Below are 18,414 nucleotides of genomic sequence, written 5' to 3'. Positions count from 1 at the left end.
CCTTCACAAGAGAAGATAGCGGGGGGGGGGGGGATAGGAGGAAGAGCCTCCTCCTTCCAGAAGACCCCCAACTCTTCTCCCTCTTGGAAAAGGGGGTTTAAATTTCAGATTTAAACAGATTGCAGATTCTGGGGGAACATGGCCCAAACTCCCAATGAGCAGAAGCAGCTCTATAGAGCAGGGGGGTCTCCAAACACGGCAACTTTAAGACTTGTGGACATCAACTCCCAGAATTCCTCAGGTAGCATGGTTGGCCGGGGAATTCTGGGAGTTGAAGTCCACAAGTCTTGAAGTTGCTGACTTTGGGAAAGGAGGAAGAGAGGTATTTGCTGCCCTCTGCTGGACGGTTGTGGAACTCATTTCTCAAACACATTTCCTGTTTCTTTTTTCTTGCAAAGAGGCTGCAGCGCTTCAAAAGAGGAAGTGAACTTTTTTTGTTCCCCCCCCCCCCCCTGGTCTTTTCACTTTCGTTTTCTGGGCGCCCGGAATACAAAGCAGAAGACGAGGCTTTCCTTACAATTCCCAGGCTGAGCCTTGAACCCGGGACTGGAGAAGCAGAGCGGAGGTCCAGCCTTTGGAGGAAGTGGGCTGCAGCTGCTCCCCCCTGGACAGCTTTAGAGGGTCAGGCAGGTAAGGGGCTTCGCAGGGTCTCCTGCTTTGAGGAAGACCCTCTGCTTCCTCCATCCTTTCCCAAAGCCTCGCAGGCTGGAGCAGACCCTGAAGAAGACCTCAAAGGATGGGGAGGAAAAGTTGTCCCCATTTCAGGGAGACTTTGTAGGATAGTTAACCCAGAAGAGATGATGAGACTGGCAGATCCACTTGCTCCCCCCCCCGGTATTCCGGATCCCTCCAACCAGACTCCCGGGACCCCCAAGTGGGCATTTCACAGGGCCGCAGGGTGGAGGGGGGTGAGGGCAGAGCTCCTCCTGGGCCTGTGGGGGGAAGCGGGCCAGGGAGCAGCAGAGAGCAAGAGGCCTGTGGTCTCTGGGAAAAGCCAACGGAGGGATGGGACAGAGGAGATCCTAATGTTAGCAAAGTCAGTGGGGGAGGGGAGGGAGGCCAATGGAGGGAAATTAGTAGATGAGATCCTAACAGTGGGAAGGGGATCCTGAGATGTTTAGGATCCCGTCTTTCTTGTTAGGAAAGGCACCTTCAGGTTGGGGGGGGGGGGGAGAAAAGCAAGTGGATTAGCAACAGGGGTGGCACAGAAGCCCCTGTGTTGTTGTTGGGGGGGCTTGTAATTTGGGGAGGGGGAGTTGCTCCTTTTCTGAAGGCTGCTGAATTCTCCCCTGGCAGCCAAATAAGGTGAGACCAGGAATCGAGATCAGGGAAGCAACATCTTCTTCCCACCCACCCCCACCCATCCATTATCCTCCTCAATTCCATCTTCCCCACCCACAATTCCAAATTTTGGTCTTCCTGGAGGGATCACACTTAGCCCTCTGTGGGGGGGGGGAGTGGAAGGAAGCGGGGATTTTCTCCTTGGTTCTATGTTGCTTCTCTCCTTGGTTGGTTTCAAACCATGGGTGGGAATTCATGAAAGGGAGAAAGAACTTGGAACTAAGGAGAAACTTCCTAACAGTGAGAACAATTAAGCAGTGGAACATCTGGCCACCAGACCTCGTGGGGGCTTCATCACTGGACCTCCAAGGTCCCTTCCAGCTTTGTGATTCTCTGATTCTGTAAGGGTCTCTTGCTTGAACAGGAGGTTGGACTAGATGACCTCTGAGGTCCCTTCCAACTATGTCCTTTTATGATTCTGTAAGGGTCTCCTGCTTGAACAAGAGGTTGGACTAGATGACCTCTGAGGTCCCTTCCAGCTCTGTTATTCTGAATCGGAATGGGAGGGGTTGCCGCCTAGAGACACCAAAGATGGACCCATCTTCCTTTTGGGGGAAAGTTCTGGAGAGGGTGGCTGTGTGGCAGCTCCAGAGGTTTGTGGAGGAAATGGATTATCTGGACCTTTTAGCAGTCGTCATAATTCAGGCTTGGATACGTGAGAGAAACGGCATTGGCTGCGCTTTTCAATGATCTCTGTACAAGATAGAAAGTCAACGTCAGGATTGTATTGTCCTGTGTGCAAACACACAACTAGTTGGTTGACAATCTAGAAAACAGACTGCCGTTGCCATTTCCACGGCTGAGGCAGAGCTTATAGCATTGTCAGAATTGTGTTCAGAGTTAACATGGTAGACACAATAGTTAAAGGATGTAGATATTGAAGTGAAGAGGGCTATACCAGCGTCTGAAGATAACACAACATGTACACAAATGGCAAGAGAACCAGTTTCTCTTTTTCCCGCCTTTTTTCTTCTGCGTCTGCTGTTCTGGGGTTTACCTGGCGATTTACCTCATGATGCTCCAGCTTTCGTGGCCACCTTGTTTGCCATATATTGTAAATATAAATTCATTTATATAAAACTTCAAGGTCGCACCAGAGTTTTCTGACTCGGTTTGGACACAGGCTGCAGAATTCCCTGACAAACCGAACCGACATCAGTGGGTGGAGGGTGGCTTGTGTCCACATCCTGCATCCCTTCAGAGAGTCATCGGTTAGTTCTGGCGTCCTCCAGAAGTTTCTCCTCTCTTACAGGGAACCTGAAGCTTCAGTGACACGCAAGAGCCGAACATGGCCCAGGCCGAGGACCCCATTGAGACCCCAGCCCTGGGCCGCCCCTTCCAGCTGGGGATGCTGTACGACTGCCGCAAGGACGCCCTCATCCCAGGTAGGAGCCGGAAGAGAAGAAGGCAGAGGGGCATCTCCTGGGGGAAACTCTGGAGGGAAGAAGGCTGGAGCTGCCATCAATGCACAGGCTCAGCCCAGGGACGCTTCAGAGTGGGATTCCTGGGCCCAGGGTCTGCTAATACCGTGTTTCTCCCAAAGTAAGACCCGGTTTTATTTCATTTTGGGTCCTGAAATAAGCACTAGGGCTTATTTACAGGGAGTGTCTTGCCTTTTTTTGAATGCCACCATGACGAGGCAGGGGTGGAAGTGAACGACACGCACACCGGCTGACCTTAGAGGCCCTGTGGCTCCACAGCACAACTGCCTTGCTGCGGCAGCACTGACAGCCACGTGCAGCAGGAATCCACATGGCCACTGGCTCACTTCTGGCACCAGAGCGGGAGGCCAAGTGACGGAGCCAGGCAAAATGCTCCGTTCGCAGGCACTCCATAGGCACCCAAACACTTTTTCCCCGGATGGAGAAATGAGGGAGACTTGAAGCTTCGTCTGCTTGCAAATGGGACACTTTGAAACAGAGCAATTAGTGTCCCCTTTGCCAGCAGACGAAGCTTCTTCTCCCTCTGGATGAAAAGTGTGTGGTGGAGCTAGGAGGCGGCAGAGGCACAGGGGGGAGGTGGGCTATCCCAACGCACCATCCACTCCATCCCACCGTCTCTGGGCTTGCTTTTGGCTGCATGGAGTAGGCGCCCATGTGAGGCATCAGGATTGTTTTCCCCCCTCCCATGCCTCCGTCTCTGCCTGCTGCCGGTGTCACCGCACAAGCCTCCCACGAGTCTCCCGTGAACCAGGCAGCTGTGTGGCAAATACGGATCGCCTGTCTCCCACCCCCCAGACTCTCCCTCTGCGCTCAGGTTTAACGGTATCTGTACTGTTCTGGGGGGGGGGGTTATTTTGGGGGTAGGGCTTATATTAAGCCCACCCCAAAAGATCACGCTAGGGTTTATTTTAAGGGGGGGTCTTATTTTGGGGGAAACACGGTAGCAGCTAGCCAAGCAGGGGCTTCTGCCTGTGAATCCATATCCACCCTTTCGCCAGGCACACAGCAGGGCACCCTTGACTGCCAATCACGGGATGAATTTTCCTCTCCTGAACCAAAGTCACTGAAATGGTTTGGAAAATGGTGTAAAAAAGCAGTTCAGACCTCACTCAGAGTGGTGAAGGGAAGAATGTGCAGGTGCTGTTCCTGAGGGGGTCTGAACAGAGAAGATGCATTAGAACCAGTGGTGGGTTTCTGCCGGTTTGTACCGGATTTGGCGAACCGGATGGTCAATGAACCCGGAAGTAAGTTCCTGACCCCCCCCTGTCACTCACTCGCTCGCCCGCTCGCTCGTCCCGCCCGTCTGCACTATCCTAGCCCCGCCCACCGCTCACTGATTGGCTACCTCACCAATTGCCTCGCCCGCCTCTAAGAAACCTATCTAAACCCACTTACCTTTTTTCCTGTTTGGCGCTCTATTGCTGCCTGCCGACTCCAAGAAGGTAAGTAAGCTGCAACTAAGCGTGGGGCGGGGGGAAGGGCTGCCATGAACCTGCACTATAAGCGAGTCCGGTGACCTTTTGCGGCCTTGCAAGGATCCCAGGCTCACTTATAGTGCCGGTCCGCCAGAAAGCACGGGGGTGGGAGGGGGTGGCGGGAGCTTATGCGGCGCGGCCGGCCCAAATTCGGGGCCCTTGCAAGGCCTTGGTGTTTTTTGCATCAGGGCGTGCTGCAAAAGAAAGGGTGTAAAGACCTTTTCCGGACTGTTGGTGGTGGAGGTGCGGGCCCGTGCTCACTAAAGCAAGTCCAGGGAAGTCCTTTGCACCAGCTGGAAAAGGTCTTCACTCCCCCCCCCTTGCAGCATGCCCCGATGCAAAAAATGGTGAGATCGTTACATTTGGGGCTGCTGCTGCGATGTCCAGGGAGGCTAAACCAAGCCCCGTGCCTCTCCCAGCCACTTTCGTATCTTCCCGGAGCTCCAAGAACCTTCGCACTCTTCTCCACGCACTCCTCGGCTCCTTGCGACAGCAATAGACGTCCAGAAGCGGCGGGGGCCGGAAACCCTAGCCCCAAAAGCCAATTCTGGACATCTATTGCAGTCGTGAGAAGCTGAGGAGAGCGCGGATAAGAGCGCGAAGGTTAGGGTTACTGGGCAACGTTTGTGTGTGTGTGAGGCTGGAGTTACGCCCCACCCGCCCCCTCCCTCCCGGGGTTCGAAGTACCTCAAAGGGACAGGCAGGCTGCCACAGCTCCACTGAAGACATTTCTGAGAAGAGAAACTTCTCCGGTTGCGCCCGAGCTGGTGAAGCGCCGGCAGCCGTCGCCCCATCGCCAAGGAGACAGTCAGTGAGGTGAACCGCGTGGTTGATCGGATCGCACGGGTGCAGCCTGATTGGAGAAGTTTCTCTTCTCAGAATTGTCTTCTCAGTGGAGCTCCTGAAAGGGACAGGCAGGCTGCCAGACTCCACCGAGAAGACATTTCTGAGAAGAGAAACTTCTCCGGTTGGGCTGCACCCGTGCGATCCGAGCAACCACGCGGTTCACCTCACTGACTGTCTCCAAACTAGGTAACATCATCAGTGCTAGAAGGGAGTGGGGTGGGGGCGGAAGGAGCAGAAAAGACAAAAAAGGAGAAAGAAAGGGAGAAAGAGGAGGTGGGGGATAGTGGGACCCTTGCTGCTTTCTGAGCTTGGTGGTTTTCTTACAGACATTTCATTACTAGAGAAAAAAACTGGTTTCATCTGCAGTCTTTTGGGGGGAAATTGTTAGTTTTTGGTGTTTTCCTGGCACTGTCATAGCTTGTGTGGGGGTGGGGGTGTAATGTCCCGCAGTTATCTACACATTAATAATGATCAAGTACTAATAATATTTCCTTATACATTTTAGTGACCTTTCCTTTCATAATTGGTGTTTTCTCTTATATTTTTAGATTTCTAATTGCTGTTTCTGTTAGTTAGCAATTGATAAAACAAATTCCACGTGAAAAAGTATTCAAAGCCTTCTTGATTTTAATTGTCAATTTATTCATTCTTGCACATTCTAATATTTATTCATTTTCATATCTTTGTTTTTTCCACTGTTGTGCAAACACAATTCCAACAGCTGTTAACATGTGTAAAATGAAATATGTATTTATTCCCTTTGAAATGCAAGTAGTAAGTAGTAAGCTACTTACCTTCTGTAAGTAGCTCTTTTATTGTTTTGTGTACTTATTTCAATCTTATTTAAGTAGTAAGTGCACAAAATAATAAATTTCCTTTTTTATATCTTCTTTTTGTAGATCATCCATTGGGGCAAAAAATTCAGTGACATCGTCTTGGCCACTCCCATCCGGTCACATGACTGCAAAGCCACTCCCACACGGTCACATGGCCAGCAAGCCACTCCCACCCGGTCATATGGCCGGCAAGCCACTTCCACAAAGGAGGCCACACCCATAGAGTAGGTTCCAAAAATCTTTGAAACCCACCACTGATTGGAACATATGATGAAAAACATGGTTTCTCCCGGGAGTGGGAAATCTCTCTTGAGGAATTCCCATTCCCCTTTACTCAGTCAAAAGCCTTTGCAGTTTGGTATTTTGCAAAGCATGTAGGAGGCTTCCTTGGTGATGGCCAGACAGAACAAATGAAGGAACCCTCTAGAGTACATAATGTCTCGCTTATCTAACCTCTCTGGATCCTCTCTACCCAGCTGCAGGTTTTTTGGAGGTCTGGTTTCATATTTATCTGCCTGTTTTCTTCTGTTCCATGCAGGGGTCACCCTTTGGGATTACAACTCTCTTCAGAAGGACCTGACCATCAAACCTCAGCCCAAGACAGAATCAGAAATCATTGCATCTGACAGCATTGATGACAAGGCCTCCGCCCTGGACATCTCAGCCTCCCTCAAGGCCAGTTTCCTTGGAGGGCTGGTTGAAGTGGGAGGGTCAGCCAAGTATCTTCATGACACCAAGAAATCCAAGAAACAGGCCAGAGTCACTCTTCAGTACAAAACCACCACCAGGTATGAACAGCTGACAATGAGCCACCTAGGAACCGAGAATATCTCTTACCCAGCTGTCTTTGAGCAGGGCACAGCCACCCATGTGGTCACCGCCATCCTCTACGGAGCCCAGGCTTTCTTCGTCTTTGACCGAGAAGTTTCTTCAATGGAGATGGTGAAAAATATTCAAGGAAGTCTACAGCTTACAGTCAAGAAGCTGATATCCATCACGGGAGAAGCAGAGGTCAAATTGACTGAGGAGGAGAAAGAGAATGCTCTGCGCTTTAGTTGCAAGTTCCACGGAGACTTTTCTCTGGAGAAAAATCCAGTGACTTTCCAAGATGCCATTAAGGTTTATGAAACTCTACCAAAAATGTTAGGGGAACATGGGGAGAAGGCTGTGCCTATGAGGATCTGGCTCTACCCACTGACCAAGCTGGACACCAAAGCTGCTAAGATGGTCCGTGAAATCAGCCTAATGTTGATCTTTGATGCTGAAAAGATTTTGGAGGAACTCAATGAAATCCAGATGCAAAGCAACGATTTAGCCAAGAATCCCATTGCTGAGACCTTCCCTGACATCAAGAGGAAGATCCAGCAGTTCAAGGATCTGTTAAAGCAACACAGGCAGATTTTCCAGAAACAGCTGGCCAGAGTGTTGCCTTCCATCCGGGGAGGAGGGCAGGAGGAAGGGACACTGGTGGACCTCTTGATGTCCCTCAACCAGTCACCCTTCAACAGCCAAAGACTCCGTGAATTTCTGGACACCAAGAAAAGAGAAATGAACTTTGTCAAATCATATCTGACTATTCTAGATGATATGGAAGTGATCTCATCTCAGAACAAGCTGGAAGAAATAGTTCTGGACCCCCAGAATGTATATGTGGTTTCCTTTATATTCACCTCTTTATATAAAAAGGAGCCATTTCTGTTGACCTTAAAGGGCTGGCTTCAGGAGCAATTCTCTCAAGAATCAGGTAAGTCCACAAGGTCCATTCCTGGGCAGGAGGATGACACGGCCTGGTTTGAGGACAAGGAGAGGACCCGCAATGCTCGCCAAGCTGCCAAATCCATGCGAGACTTTTTCAGTATCAACCAATCCAAGGAGAATGTCCGCTTTGTTGTGGCCCCTCTTCCAGATGTGGACAACCCAGGAGCTTCAGTATACCTTTACGAAGATGGAGAGCTAGTCAGCAAGAACTTTGAGTTGCCTGCAAAACCTCTCCCTTTCCTGATCAGTGAACTCAGACACGACAGCATTCAGCTGAAGTTTCAGCCAGCTGAATATGGAAAGGCTACAATCTCCAACTATGTGGTAGAGTACAAGGTTGCAGGGGAAGAAAACTGGAAGACTGTGAGGACAGAGGACGCCAGGGAGATGTTCCTGCTGAAAGATTTGCCTCCAGACACAGAGTACCAGTTCAAGTATGCTGCTTGTTGCAAGCCAGGCCTTAGTAAATCCAGTGACCTGAGCCTGACCATAAAGACCCTTCCCTCCAGCCCTCCTGAGAGATTAAGAATGGTCACTGTGGCGTCTTCTGTCATCTCTGTGGTCTGGATGAGACCCAGCATCGTTGCCTCAGGAGTTGTGGTCAAGGAGTACAAGGTGGAGTACAGAATGGTGGAGGCTGGAGTTGGGAAGGACCAATGGACTAGAATAAGGACAAGGAGAAAAACAGAGTTTTACCCCATCAAAGGTCTAAAGCCCCAGACAACATATAGAATACGGGTGTCCGCCTTGTGTGATAATGGAGCCTTTAGTCTCCCCAGCGAGGAGTTGGAGGTCTTCACTTCACTGAAGGGAGAAGGTGCAGGCAATGTAGCTGACCATTTCATTCAGGAAAGCTCCCTGGTGGAGGAAAGGCAGCCCTTATTCTTTGCTCTTCCTCTGGAGAAAGTCCCCTCAGATGCCTCCACCTCTTCTCTCTTGTACCAGCTTGGAAATGAGAACCCGGAAGTGCCCAACAAAGTGATCCTGATGATGGGAGCAACAGGAAGTGGGAAAACCACTCTGATCAACGGGATGATCAATTATATCCTGGGTGTCCAGTGGGAAGACAATTTCAGATTCAAACTCATTCATGAAACCACTCAGAGAAGCGAAAGTGGAAGCAGGACGTCTGAAGTCACAGCCTACGTGGTGAACCATCAGAAGGGCTTCCAAATTCCCTATTCTCTCACAATCATTGACACTCCAGGATTTGGAGGCCCAAGAGACGCAGAGCAAGACAAACTAGTTGAGAAGAAGCTCCTGGAGTTTTTCTCCACCCCTGGGGGCATTGACCAGGTGGATGCCATCTGCTTCGTGGCCCAGGCCTTCCTTTCCCATTCCACTCATGCCCAGAAATGCGTCTTTGATTCCATGCTCTCCGGGTTGGGAAAAGACGTGAAAGATAACGTCCAACTCCTGATCACCTTTGCAGATGGGGGAACCCCACCTGTCCTGGAGGCCCTCAAGGAGGCTGACCTGCCGTGTGCTCTGGATGAGTCAGGAATCCCTCTGCACTTCAGATTCAACCATTCAGCCCTCTTTGTTCATGAAAAATACGGTGGAATCCATAATGCTGCTTCTGAAATGTTCTGGAAAATGAGCACTGAGAGCATGAAGGATTTTTTTGACTCATTAAAGATGCTGGAAAACAAAAGTTTAACCTTGACCATGGAGGTCCTCAAGGAACGACAGGAGCTGAAAGCTGCTCTCAGAAGACCTCCCTCTCTTAAGGTTGACCTAGTCCAACCAAAATGTTTTCTGATCATTATTGATCCAGGAACCATTCAGAAGGCTTCAGTCTCCAGGTACCTGGTGGAATATCGGTTCTTAGGAGAGGAGAATTGGAAAAGTCTCCAGGCAAGAGGCCCTAAGGATCAATTCATCCTGGAAGGTATCCACCTAAATCGTCTGTACCAATTCCGATATACAGTTGTGACTACAGTGGGGCTCAATCAATGGAGTGAGGTGATCAATTGCATCTGTCCCATGGGAAGGCCTACTGAGGTAACTTTCTGCTGCTGCTGGTGGTGGTGGTGGTGGTGGTGGTGGTGGAGGAGGAGGAGGAGGAGGAGGAGGAGGAAAACGATGACTACGTTGACAAGGTGGAGATAGTAGAATAGTTGATGTCAGTGTCCCATCCAGCACCCTAATAAAAGCAAGAGCCTCAAACCATTTAGTGAGAAAATCCAGTTGTTTCTTAGGAGTGCCATGCCAGCTCTGACTTCACCTAGGTCACACCTTGTCCCTCACCCTGTTTTCCCTTCCTCCCAAGGTGTGTTCACCAGTTGCATTCCCCAATGAAGCAATTTTGTGGGTCGTAGAAGTCACTCCCTCCAGCCGTTGTGGGTCACTGTGGCCTTGATTTCGGGCAGCTAGGATGTGTTTTGTTTCGACTGGGGTGTGAATTCCTGGGTGCAGCTGTGAGTTGTGATTTCCCATCCCCTTTCCTATGGCAACTGGGGAGCAGACCAGGAAAGCTTCACAAGTTGGCATTTGGCCTCCGTCACTCCTGGAAAGCAACCTGTGCAAGGCAAAAATAATTTGAGTACAGGTGTGCCTATTAAGGGGGTGATTTCCCCCCAGGCTTCGTAGGGTTCTTTTTGTGGAATCTGGCTATGAGGCGATCCGCTTGGATGTTCTCCTGTGCGCTGCTTGGGGATGCCAAGCATGGGTTAACTTTGTCCATTAGCCTAGAGACTGAGTTATGTAAATTAGATGACCACGCCTCCTCTGCCTGGAAAGGTCAGTTTTTTAACTCAGTCCAGCCTGAAGAGACGAATATCTATTTTCTCTCTAGACTAATCGACAAATTACTCAGGATTTCTTGGATTCTCAATGTTTCTACTGTTGTATGGAATGAGGTGATTTTGATAAAAAGGTGGTAGCGGCAGTTCGCTGTCAGCTCGATTCCTTTTAGCGCTGCATTTGGTTCCAGAAACGATCGGACGAACAGCGCTGTGCTCGCGCTGCCTAACATAGCGCTATAGCGATCGGGAGTCGTTTCGCCGCTCCCCAGCTGTTTTGAGCGCTCTGGTGTTGGTTCGCCGCGCCGCACCGCTTTACTGAGCAGAGGCTTCATCCTAATAGCTTGAATGCTGAGCTGGCAAGGTCTCCCAGCGCAGGTTTGCGAACGCCGGCTGCTTCAGGCGTCGGCAATTCAAACCGGCAGTTTAAAAGTCCCGCCTGAATGGCGGGCGCCATTTTGGACGGCTTGATTTTGCGCGCTTTGCAAAGCTAAGGGGCGGTCCTGTTCTTCCCACCTAATTAGCGACGTTGCGTCAACGGCTCCTTCCCTCGCTTTCTCTATTGCCTTGTTCGCTCGGCTGTGAGACGGTTGTTGCAAGAGCTCTTTGATCACTTTTAGTGCTTCTGAGCCTTTGTGCAGGGAGATTGAGCCTTTTCACTTCTCTTCACTCGAGTTTATTATGGCAGAGTCTGCTACCTCCGGAGGTATTGTGGAGCCCACTAATCCTCCCCCACCCCATAGCGAGGCCCAAGGCTCCCCGAGGCCTGGCAGGGCCACGACCAGGGCCTCTTCTAATAGGCCTCGTCCTTCTTCCGCAGCCCCTGATAGGGCCACTAAACGCAAAGAGAAGGCAAAAGCAGTGGCCAAGTCCCCTCGTGTGGCCGGTAGCTCACCCCCTATCTTAGCGCCTCAGCGGTCTCCCCCCAGCGCTTCTCTGCACCCTCCTGGAAACCAAGGGTGGTCCCCTGACCTTCATCTGCCCCAGGTACCCACTTCTGAGGAGGGGGAATTGGGGGCGTGTTCTCCTCCGGGCCTATCTGAGATAAGCATGGCTTCGGCCCATGATCCCCCGGTAGCAGGCCCTTCTGCCACGTTTACCCCCACCGCTGCAGGCCTCAGGCCTGTGGAGAACCAGGATCTGGGCCTTCCCCCAGATTTATACCGCATGATCTCAGCAGCGATTTCCAAAGGTGTGGATGCGGAGCTGCATCGTAGATCAAGCATTCCCAGGGCCCCAGCCGCGCCTAGGGATTTGATTATTCCTCAGGCCGAGCCTTCCTCACCTGTACCTTCTGAATATAGTGAGGAATCAGCCTTAGTGGAAGAAGGGGAAGTATTAGATATTGAATTTTCGGATGATGAAGGCCCGGTCCAAGACCAGAACACCTCTTCTGGCTTATTCCGGCCTACACTCTTTAAGTCATTATTGTTTAAGGCCAAGGCCACCACTAATATGGGTGGAGCTACCACCCAGGCTACTACTGAAGTAGGCTTGGATGCAACTGAACGTTTATTTATTTATTTATTTATTTATTTATTTATTTATTTATTTATTTATTTATTTATTTATTTATTATTTGAACTTGTTAGTCGCCCTCTCCCCACAGGGACTCGGGGCGACGTACAAAAGCAACAAGCAAGACAGTATCATATAGAGGAGGTAAAAATAAATAAATAAATAAATTACAGTGCTTAGAAAAAGTTAAAACCCCAATAACAGTAAAAATTTAAAAACTAAAATTAACAGTTAAAAATGACCAAGGGGTGGAGAAGCTGTAGAGTTATGCCAGGCCGGCTAGTCGGAACAGGTGGGTCTTCAATTTCATACGGAAGGAGCGGAGGTCAGTTGTTGTTCTAATGTCTGGGGGGAGGTCATTCCAAAGGGTAGGGCCCACCACAGAGAAGGCCCTACTTCTGGGCACCGCCCTCTGACACTCTCTGGAGGACGGCACCCGGAGGAGTCCCTCTCTGTGTGAGCGAATGGGTCGCAGGGATGTATGGGGCAGGACACGATCCCGCAGATAACTAGGCTTGTTATTTGCAGAACAAGTTTCTGAGCAGGAAGTCATTCCTTTTCCCAAGCTGTTTATGGATATTGTCCAAAAGCAGTGGAATCAGCCAACTGCTGTGACTCCGCCCAGTAATGGGGACAAGAAGTTATACAACTCTACCCCAGAACTGGAAACTCTTCTCCAGTTTCCCACTGTAGATGCCCCCATTGCGGCTCTGGCTTCACCTGCACTGATCCCATCGGAGATCTCTGAAGGGTTGAAAGCGGAGGATCGCAAGGCTGAGATAGTCATTAAAAAGACTCATCAGGCCGCGGCCTGGGCCCTACGCGCTGCCACCGCGGCATCCTTTTTCAATCGCACATCCCTGGTTTGGCTTAGACAACTCCAGAGTAGGCTTGCCCCCGAGGAGATGCGTCTCCATCAGGATGTTACTAAATTGATGGCGGCTTTAGAGTTTTCAGCAGACGCTACCCTTAATGCAGCAAAATTTGCATCTCGGGCTGTAGTTTCCAACGTGGCTTCGCGCCGCCTGCTGTGGCTCCGCCATTGGCAAGCGGACGTGCGCTCCAAATGGTGCTTGGCTTCCACACCCTTTAGGGGGGGGGCCTTGTTTGGGTCCGTACTCGATCCCATCCTCATCGAAACCTGGGATAAACGTAAGGTACTCCCTTCCACCAGTAGGCGTACTGATAGAAGACAGCAGCCATATACTAGGCGTCAGCCATTCCGGGCGGGTGACTCGGGCTTCAATAACACCTCCTATGTCTCACAATATAACAGGAATTATGGCCAGGCACAAGACAGGAACCAAGACCGTTTGGGGGCCAGAGATAGAGGTCGCCAACAGGGTCAGTCACAACCTCAGGCAAGGCGGCTATTTCGTGGCGCCGGCAACCGGTCCTTTCGGAGGTACCGGTGACTCGTACGGGGACAGGGCCATTGGCGGGCGGCTACTGGCCTTCGCCCATCAGTGGGCGGAGACCACATCCGACGCTTGGGCCTTCCAAATTGTGAGGCAGGGACTCACCTTAGAATTTCTCTCCACTCCCCCACGACGATTCCTCAGGTGCCCCGTCCCCAGGTCCCAAGAAAAGAAACACCTCATGGAGGCAGAGATACAACATCTCTTAGGCATAGAAGCCATAGAGCCGGTCCTGAAAGGTCAAGAAGACCGAACAAAATCCTGTAGTCGGTTGGGAGACCGTGGCTGTTGGACACGCCCGGTCGCTTGTACCAACCCTCGCAGCCGAGGTGGTCAGGACCTACAGAGCCAGGCCTGAGGCTGATGTGAGATTGCACTGGTGCTCGGGGTCCTTGACACCTGCAAGGACCGGGGGGAGGCTTGCTTCTCCGGGGACCCTCGCAAGGGTGCATGCCACAGCACGGAGGCACCTGGCTCAAGAACGACTCGACACCATGAAGTCCTCGAGGTGGGTGCACACCGATTGCTCCGTGCGACCTCTTTTTATTGGAAAGCTTACACAAAGAAGTAACATTCTATTGGTCAGAGAGTCAAGCATAAGCATAGATAACTGCTGCCACATATACAGAAACATGATGCTACACATAGCTTGTTCATGGTCATATGATTTACAGGAAATCTTGTAAATGTTCAGGAATAGAAACTTATAGAAAAACGAAACTTATCTTATACTTGGGCCCAGCTTCAATCCAGGCCAGTGATTGCTACATTTCCTCTGTTTTTATTTTCTTGAAGCAATTCAAAACCAGGGGCTTTCGATGCCTCCAGAGTGCAGGTCTGAGGTAGCAGGCTGAGACCCTTCGGTTCCAACCTACCACTCTCACCAAACACCTCTTTGGCATCCAGTTCCCCCTCTAAGTCGCTTTCATTATCAAAGAAATTTAAAAGCGGTTGTTTGACATCATCACCTGAATGTTTAACCACATGACTAAGAAATTGAACCATCTTACGTGTTTCAGCAACATTATCATCCAAAGTTTGTAAGCGATTCTTTAAGAATTTAAGCAATCTTCCCAGCACACATGGTCCTATTGTACAAACAAAAAGGAGGAATATTACGGGGCCTATGATGGCAGAAAGCAAAGTAGTCAACCAAGGAGAAAGAGTAAACAAACCTTGATACCAACTATGTGTTGCTTGCCTTTCCCTTTCTCGTTCTTTAAGGCGTTTGCTCAATTCTGCCATGGAGTCAAGTACAATACCTGAGCTGTCTGTATAAAAGCAGCACTCTTCTTTTAGGGCAACACATAATCCCCCGCTTTTCAAAAACAAAAGATCTAACCCACGTCTGTTTTGCAAGACAACTTCAGAAAGAGAGGTCAAAGAGTCTTGGAGGGCCACAATGGATGTTTCTATGCGCTGGAGGTCAGCATCAACGTCAGTGCTAAGGCGGCGAATTTGCTGATCGTTAACCACGAGACCAGCAATTCCAGTGGCAGCTCCTGCTGCCCCCAGGCCCAAAAGGACCGATAGAGTGAGTGCTGTAACGACCTCTCGTTTGGCTTTCAAAAAATAGTGAGGGGGCCATGACATCAATAAATTGAAAGTTGGAAAAAACAGATATCTTAGGCAACAAGTGGACCTGGATACAAAGGGAGCGTTGTTGTTGAAGAATGTCTCCTTGGACGCAGGCAGTGGCTCCTGTAGAGCAAGCCCAAATGGAGCCGTTGGTGGGAATAAAAAAATATCCTGTAAAATAATTGGAAAAATCGGCAGTGGAGTGGGAAGAAAACAAAGTCACCCAGCCCCCATAAATACCAGATGACTGGACAGAAAAAGACATCCGAGATTTAGGCAAATAAATCATACATTGATGATATAAATCTGTAGAGGCATTAATACAATATTGTAAATAATTAGAGGGAACATAGCCTATGCAACAACCCTGACCAATAATAGAAGAAACAGTAATAGAAGAATTACTCCAACGACATGTGGTATCTGAAGTAGCATTTACAAAGGGGAAGGGTGAGCCAACGGCCTCATAAAATGGTGGTTGGGAAGAAAGGCACATCCAACACTCCTGATCAGCATTAGGAAAGGCATGACTGTTATTAAGAGCAAAATAAAAGGAAATCTCCTCAAAGCTGTACAATTTAAAACAGGTGAACTAATATACAAACAGTGAAGCTTATTACTTAAAAATATACAGTTAACTACTTTAACACATATTACATTTTTAGGAACTGCTACTATGGAAATATACAAAACAATTGCATCAGGGGGAGGATCATAAACAATTAATCCTCAATGAAAAATAGTCTTATAATTCGAACCAAAGAAGTGTTGAATTATTGCAGGCAAGATTCAAACAGGATCCAAGCATGTAGAAAATAAATGTTTCATGTACAGTTCAAGTCAGTGTGTGTAATGTTAGTTGCACCCATAGATTTTTATTTCAGTCACTGTTCAAATGAGTTTTTTGGTGAGATGACAAAACAAATAAACATAAACAAATGATGACTAATGATGACTAAGAACTTGGCAAAAATGGCAGCACATAAGTTGTCGTGTCGTTGTTTCAGCACTGCTTTGGTGGTTTTTGGTTTTTCATATCACTGGACAGCTGTTTTGGCAAGATCGTATTGGCCACTGTGCTGTCTGTAAAGTCATCTTGGTCATCTCTGGAACTGGATTTGGAAACTGGTACGACAATATTCTTGTCTAGACAAACATCACGTACTAGAATCCATAAAAATCTGTAAAAGCAAGCACAGCATATTCTCGTCCCCCTTGTGGGGGAGGCAAACAAACTTTTTAAATCTATTATGTTACCTATGCCAAATTAGCCAAATTGGGGTACACCAAATTGTTAGGTACCCAAAATCCCTCTTTCTTTTTATTTGTTTGAAAAAACAGTCCTTAAAGGACCAATTAACACGTTCCACAATGGCTTAACCTGTGGAATTGTAAGGAAAAAAACCCAAAAATTTAAAACAATATTCCAATTAATCCAAAATTACAAAAAGGCCAATGAAAAATAGGCCAGGCCATTGTCAGTCTTTAAAAAGAAAAAGTTTGCCCAAGGCAGTAAAGGCTAAAAAAAGATGAAAAAATGTGGCCAAAAATTAAAAAATAGATAATACAATAATAATATAATAGTAGAGTTGGAAGGGACCTTGGAGGTCTTCTAGTCCAACCCCCTGACTAGATAAATGAATTTACTTTTAAGGAGCCAAAAAGAAAAGGAAACATAGGTGACATCCATTTGCCATAGTGATTAGAGGCCAAATCATGGGAATTAACTTTCTTGTCCCCAGAGGGGGATGCCCCAGAACACTGGGGGCAAAATGAAACAATTTGGTTGGCCTGGTTGAGTGGCATATGGCAAGATTATGCCAGTCCTTAGGCATTTTGATAAAAAAATAATAATCAAAAATAAATCTGAAGAAAAAACAGTTTAAAAAAAATACCTAAAAAATTAAAAATAAATTGACACACATAATGAAAGTCAGAAATATAGTTAAAAAGCTTGTTAAAAAAAGATGTAAAAAGTTAAAATAACAACAAACAATTTTTAGTGTTGCAAAAACAACAGTATTGCAAGGTAGGAAACTTTCATAAGAGTCCTTATAAGCAATTTCATCCTCCATCCAAAAAAAAAAAAAAAACAGTCTTATGAAAGCAAAAAATCAAAAACAATAGGCAAGCAAAAAAGTCATACAGACCACATAGTCAGTTAAAGCACACTGAAAAAAGAAGTTATTTTAAAAACAAAATTAAAAATCAAATTTTGGAATAGGAAAAATAATATTAATTAAATCAGTCCAATTTCTACAACAAACCCAAGGTTATTAATTCACAACTGCCTAAAAAAATAATAATGGCAAAACATTTTAAAACGGAGCCTTTTTATCTTAAAAAAAAAACATCAAAAGAATTAGCTGACAAGTTACGCAAACCACAAATGGAATGCTCAAAATCTCATTAATCTTTTCAACTATAGCAAGGGCACGAAAAAGAAAAAAAAATCAAATAAAAAACTTTAAGTAGCGGCAGACACAGACGGACGAACCCAAATAAAGATTCCCCAATAGCTGCCATAAATTAATTAGCAAAATAACTCCGTGTTCATTTAAACAAAAAAAAATTTGGAGCAAAAAAGATTATAACATTTCATGCAGTTATACTTTACTGGAACAATCTACAATTCATACAATACAATACAATAACAGAGTTGGAAGGGACCCTAGAGGTTCTCCAATCCAACCCCCCTGCCTAGGCAGGAAACCCTATACCGTTTCAGACAAATAACCATCCAACATCCTCTCAAAGACCTTCAATGTTGGGGCATTCACAACCCCTGGAAACAAGCCGTTCCACTGACCAACTGCTCTAACTGTTAGGAAATCTCTCCCCAGCTCCAAGCCACCTCTCTCCTTGACCCCTACTCCTTCTTTCTCTCAAGCTAAACATATCCAGTTCCTGCAACCTCACATCAATCACCTTCGTTACCCTTCTCTGCACTCCTTCCAATAAAAAATCATGTTTTATTTTTAAAAGCCAATTAGGTTATATTTTTGGGGCTCCAATCAAAATATCATCCATATAATAATTTACCAAAGCCAATAACTAACACTTATATAAAAAATTCAATTCTACAACATAAATCTAAATCAACAAAAAACTAAATAAATATATAATCATATCTACCATATCAAAATCATTCTCAAAACCAATAATTGCAGTCCAGCATTCAAATGTAACATTTCCCTTTGCTAATTTCACCAACAATTCCATTTGAGCCTGAAAATTATCTCTCTGTTATTTTCCTGCAATTTGTTACACCGATACAGGCTCTTCAAAAAAAAAAAAAAAAAAAAAAAAAGGAGAAGGTGGGGGGGGGAGGGAACATTTCAAAAGAAAAGAAAGTGGTGGTGGGGGGAAAGCAACAAGCAGAAGCCGACACAGAGTCTTTCTAAAGAGGGAAAAGTGCGTGTGTGTGTGGGGGGGAAACAACAGACATCCCGGAGAGG

The 18,414-nt window shown here is 47.5% G+C and overlaps 1 protein-coding gene across 1 annotated transcript in view; it reads left to right on the top strand.

The window, feature by feature from the left end:
• Window positions 1-494: 494 nt before the first annotated feature.
• The window catches only part of LOC309381199 (uncharacterized protein), a 29,754-nt gene continuing 11,834 nt past the window's right edge, over window positions 495-18,414 (top strand). The window contains exons 1-3 of the mRNA XM_081931928.1: window positions 495-630; window positions 2,594-2,726; window positions 6,479-9,702. Of these exons, the coding sequence (XP_081788054.1) occupies window positions 2,630-2,726; window positions 6,479-9,702 (3,321 nt within the window). The 5' untranslated portion in view covers window positions 495-630; window positions 2,594-2,629. The remainder of the gene's footprint in view (window positions 631-2,593; window positions 2,727-6,478; window positions 9,703-18,414) is intronic.

This window comes from Natrix helvetica (assembly GCF_964273705.1).
Source record: "Natrix helvetica genome assembly, chromosome: Z".
In the NCBI taxonomy this organism is placed as follows: domain Eukaryota; kingdom Metazoa; phylum Chordata; class Lepidosauria; order Squamata; family Natricidae; genus Natrix; species Natrix helvetica.
Note: the sequence above shows the minus strand (reverse complement) of the source record. Positions and strands in the feature narration are given on the sequence as shown.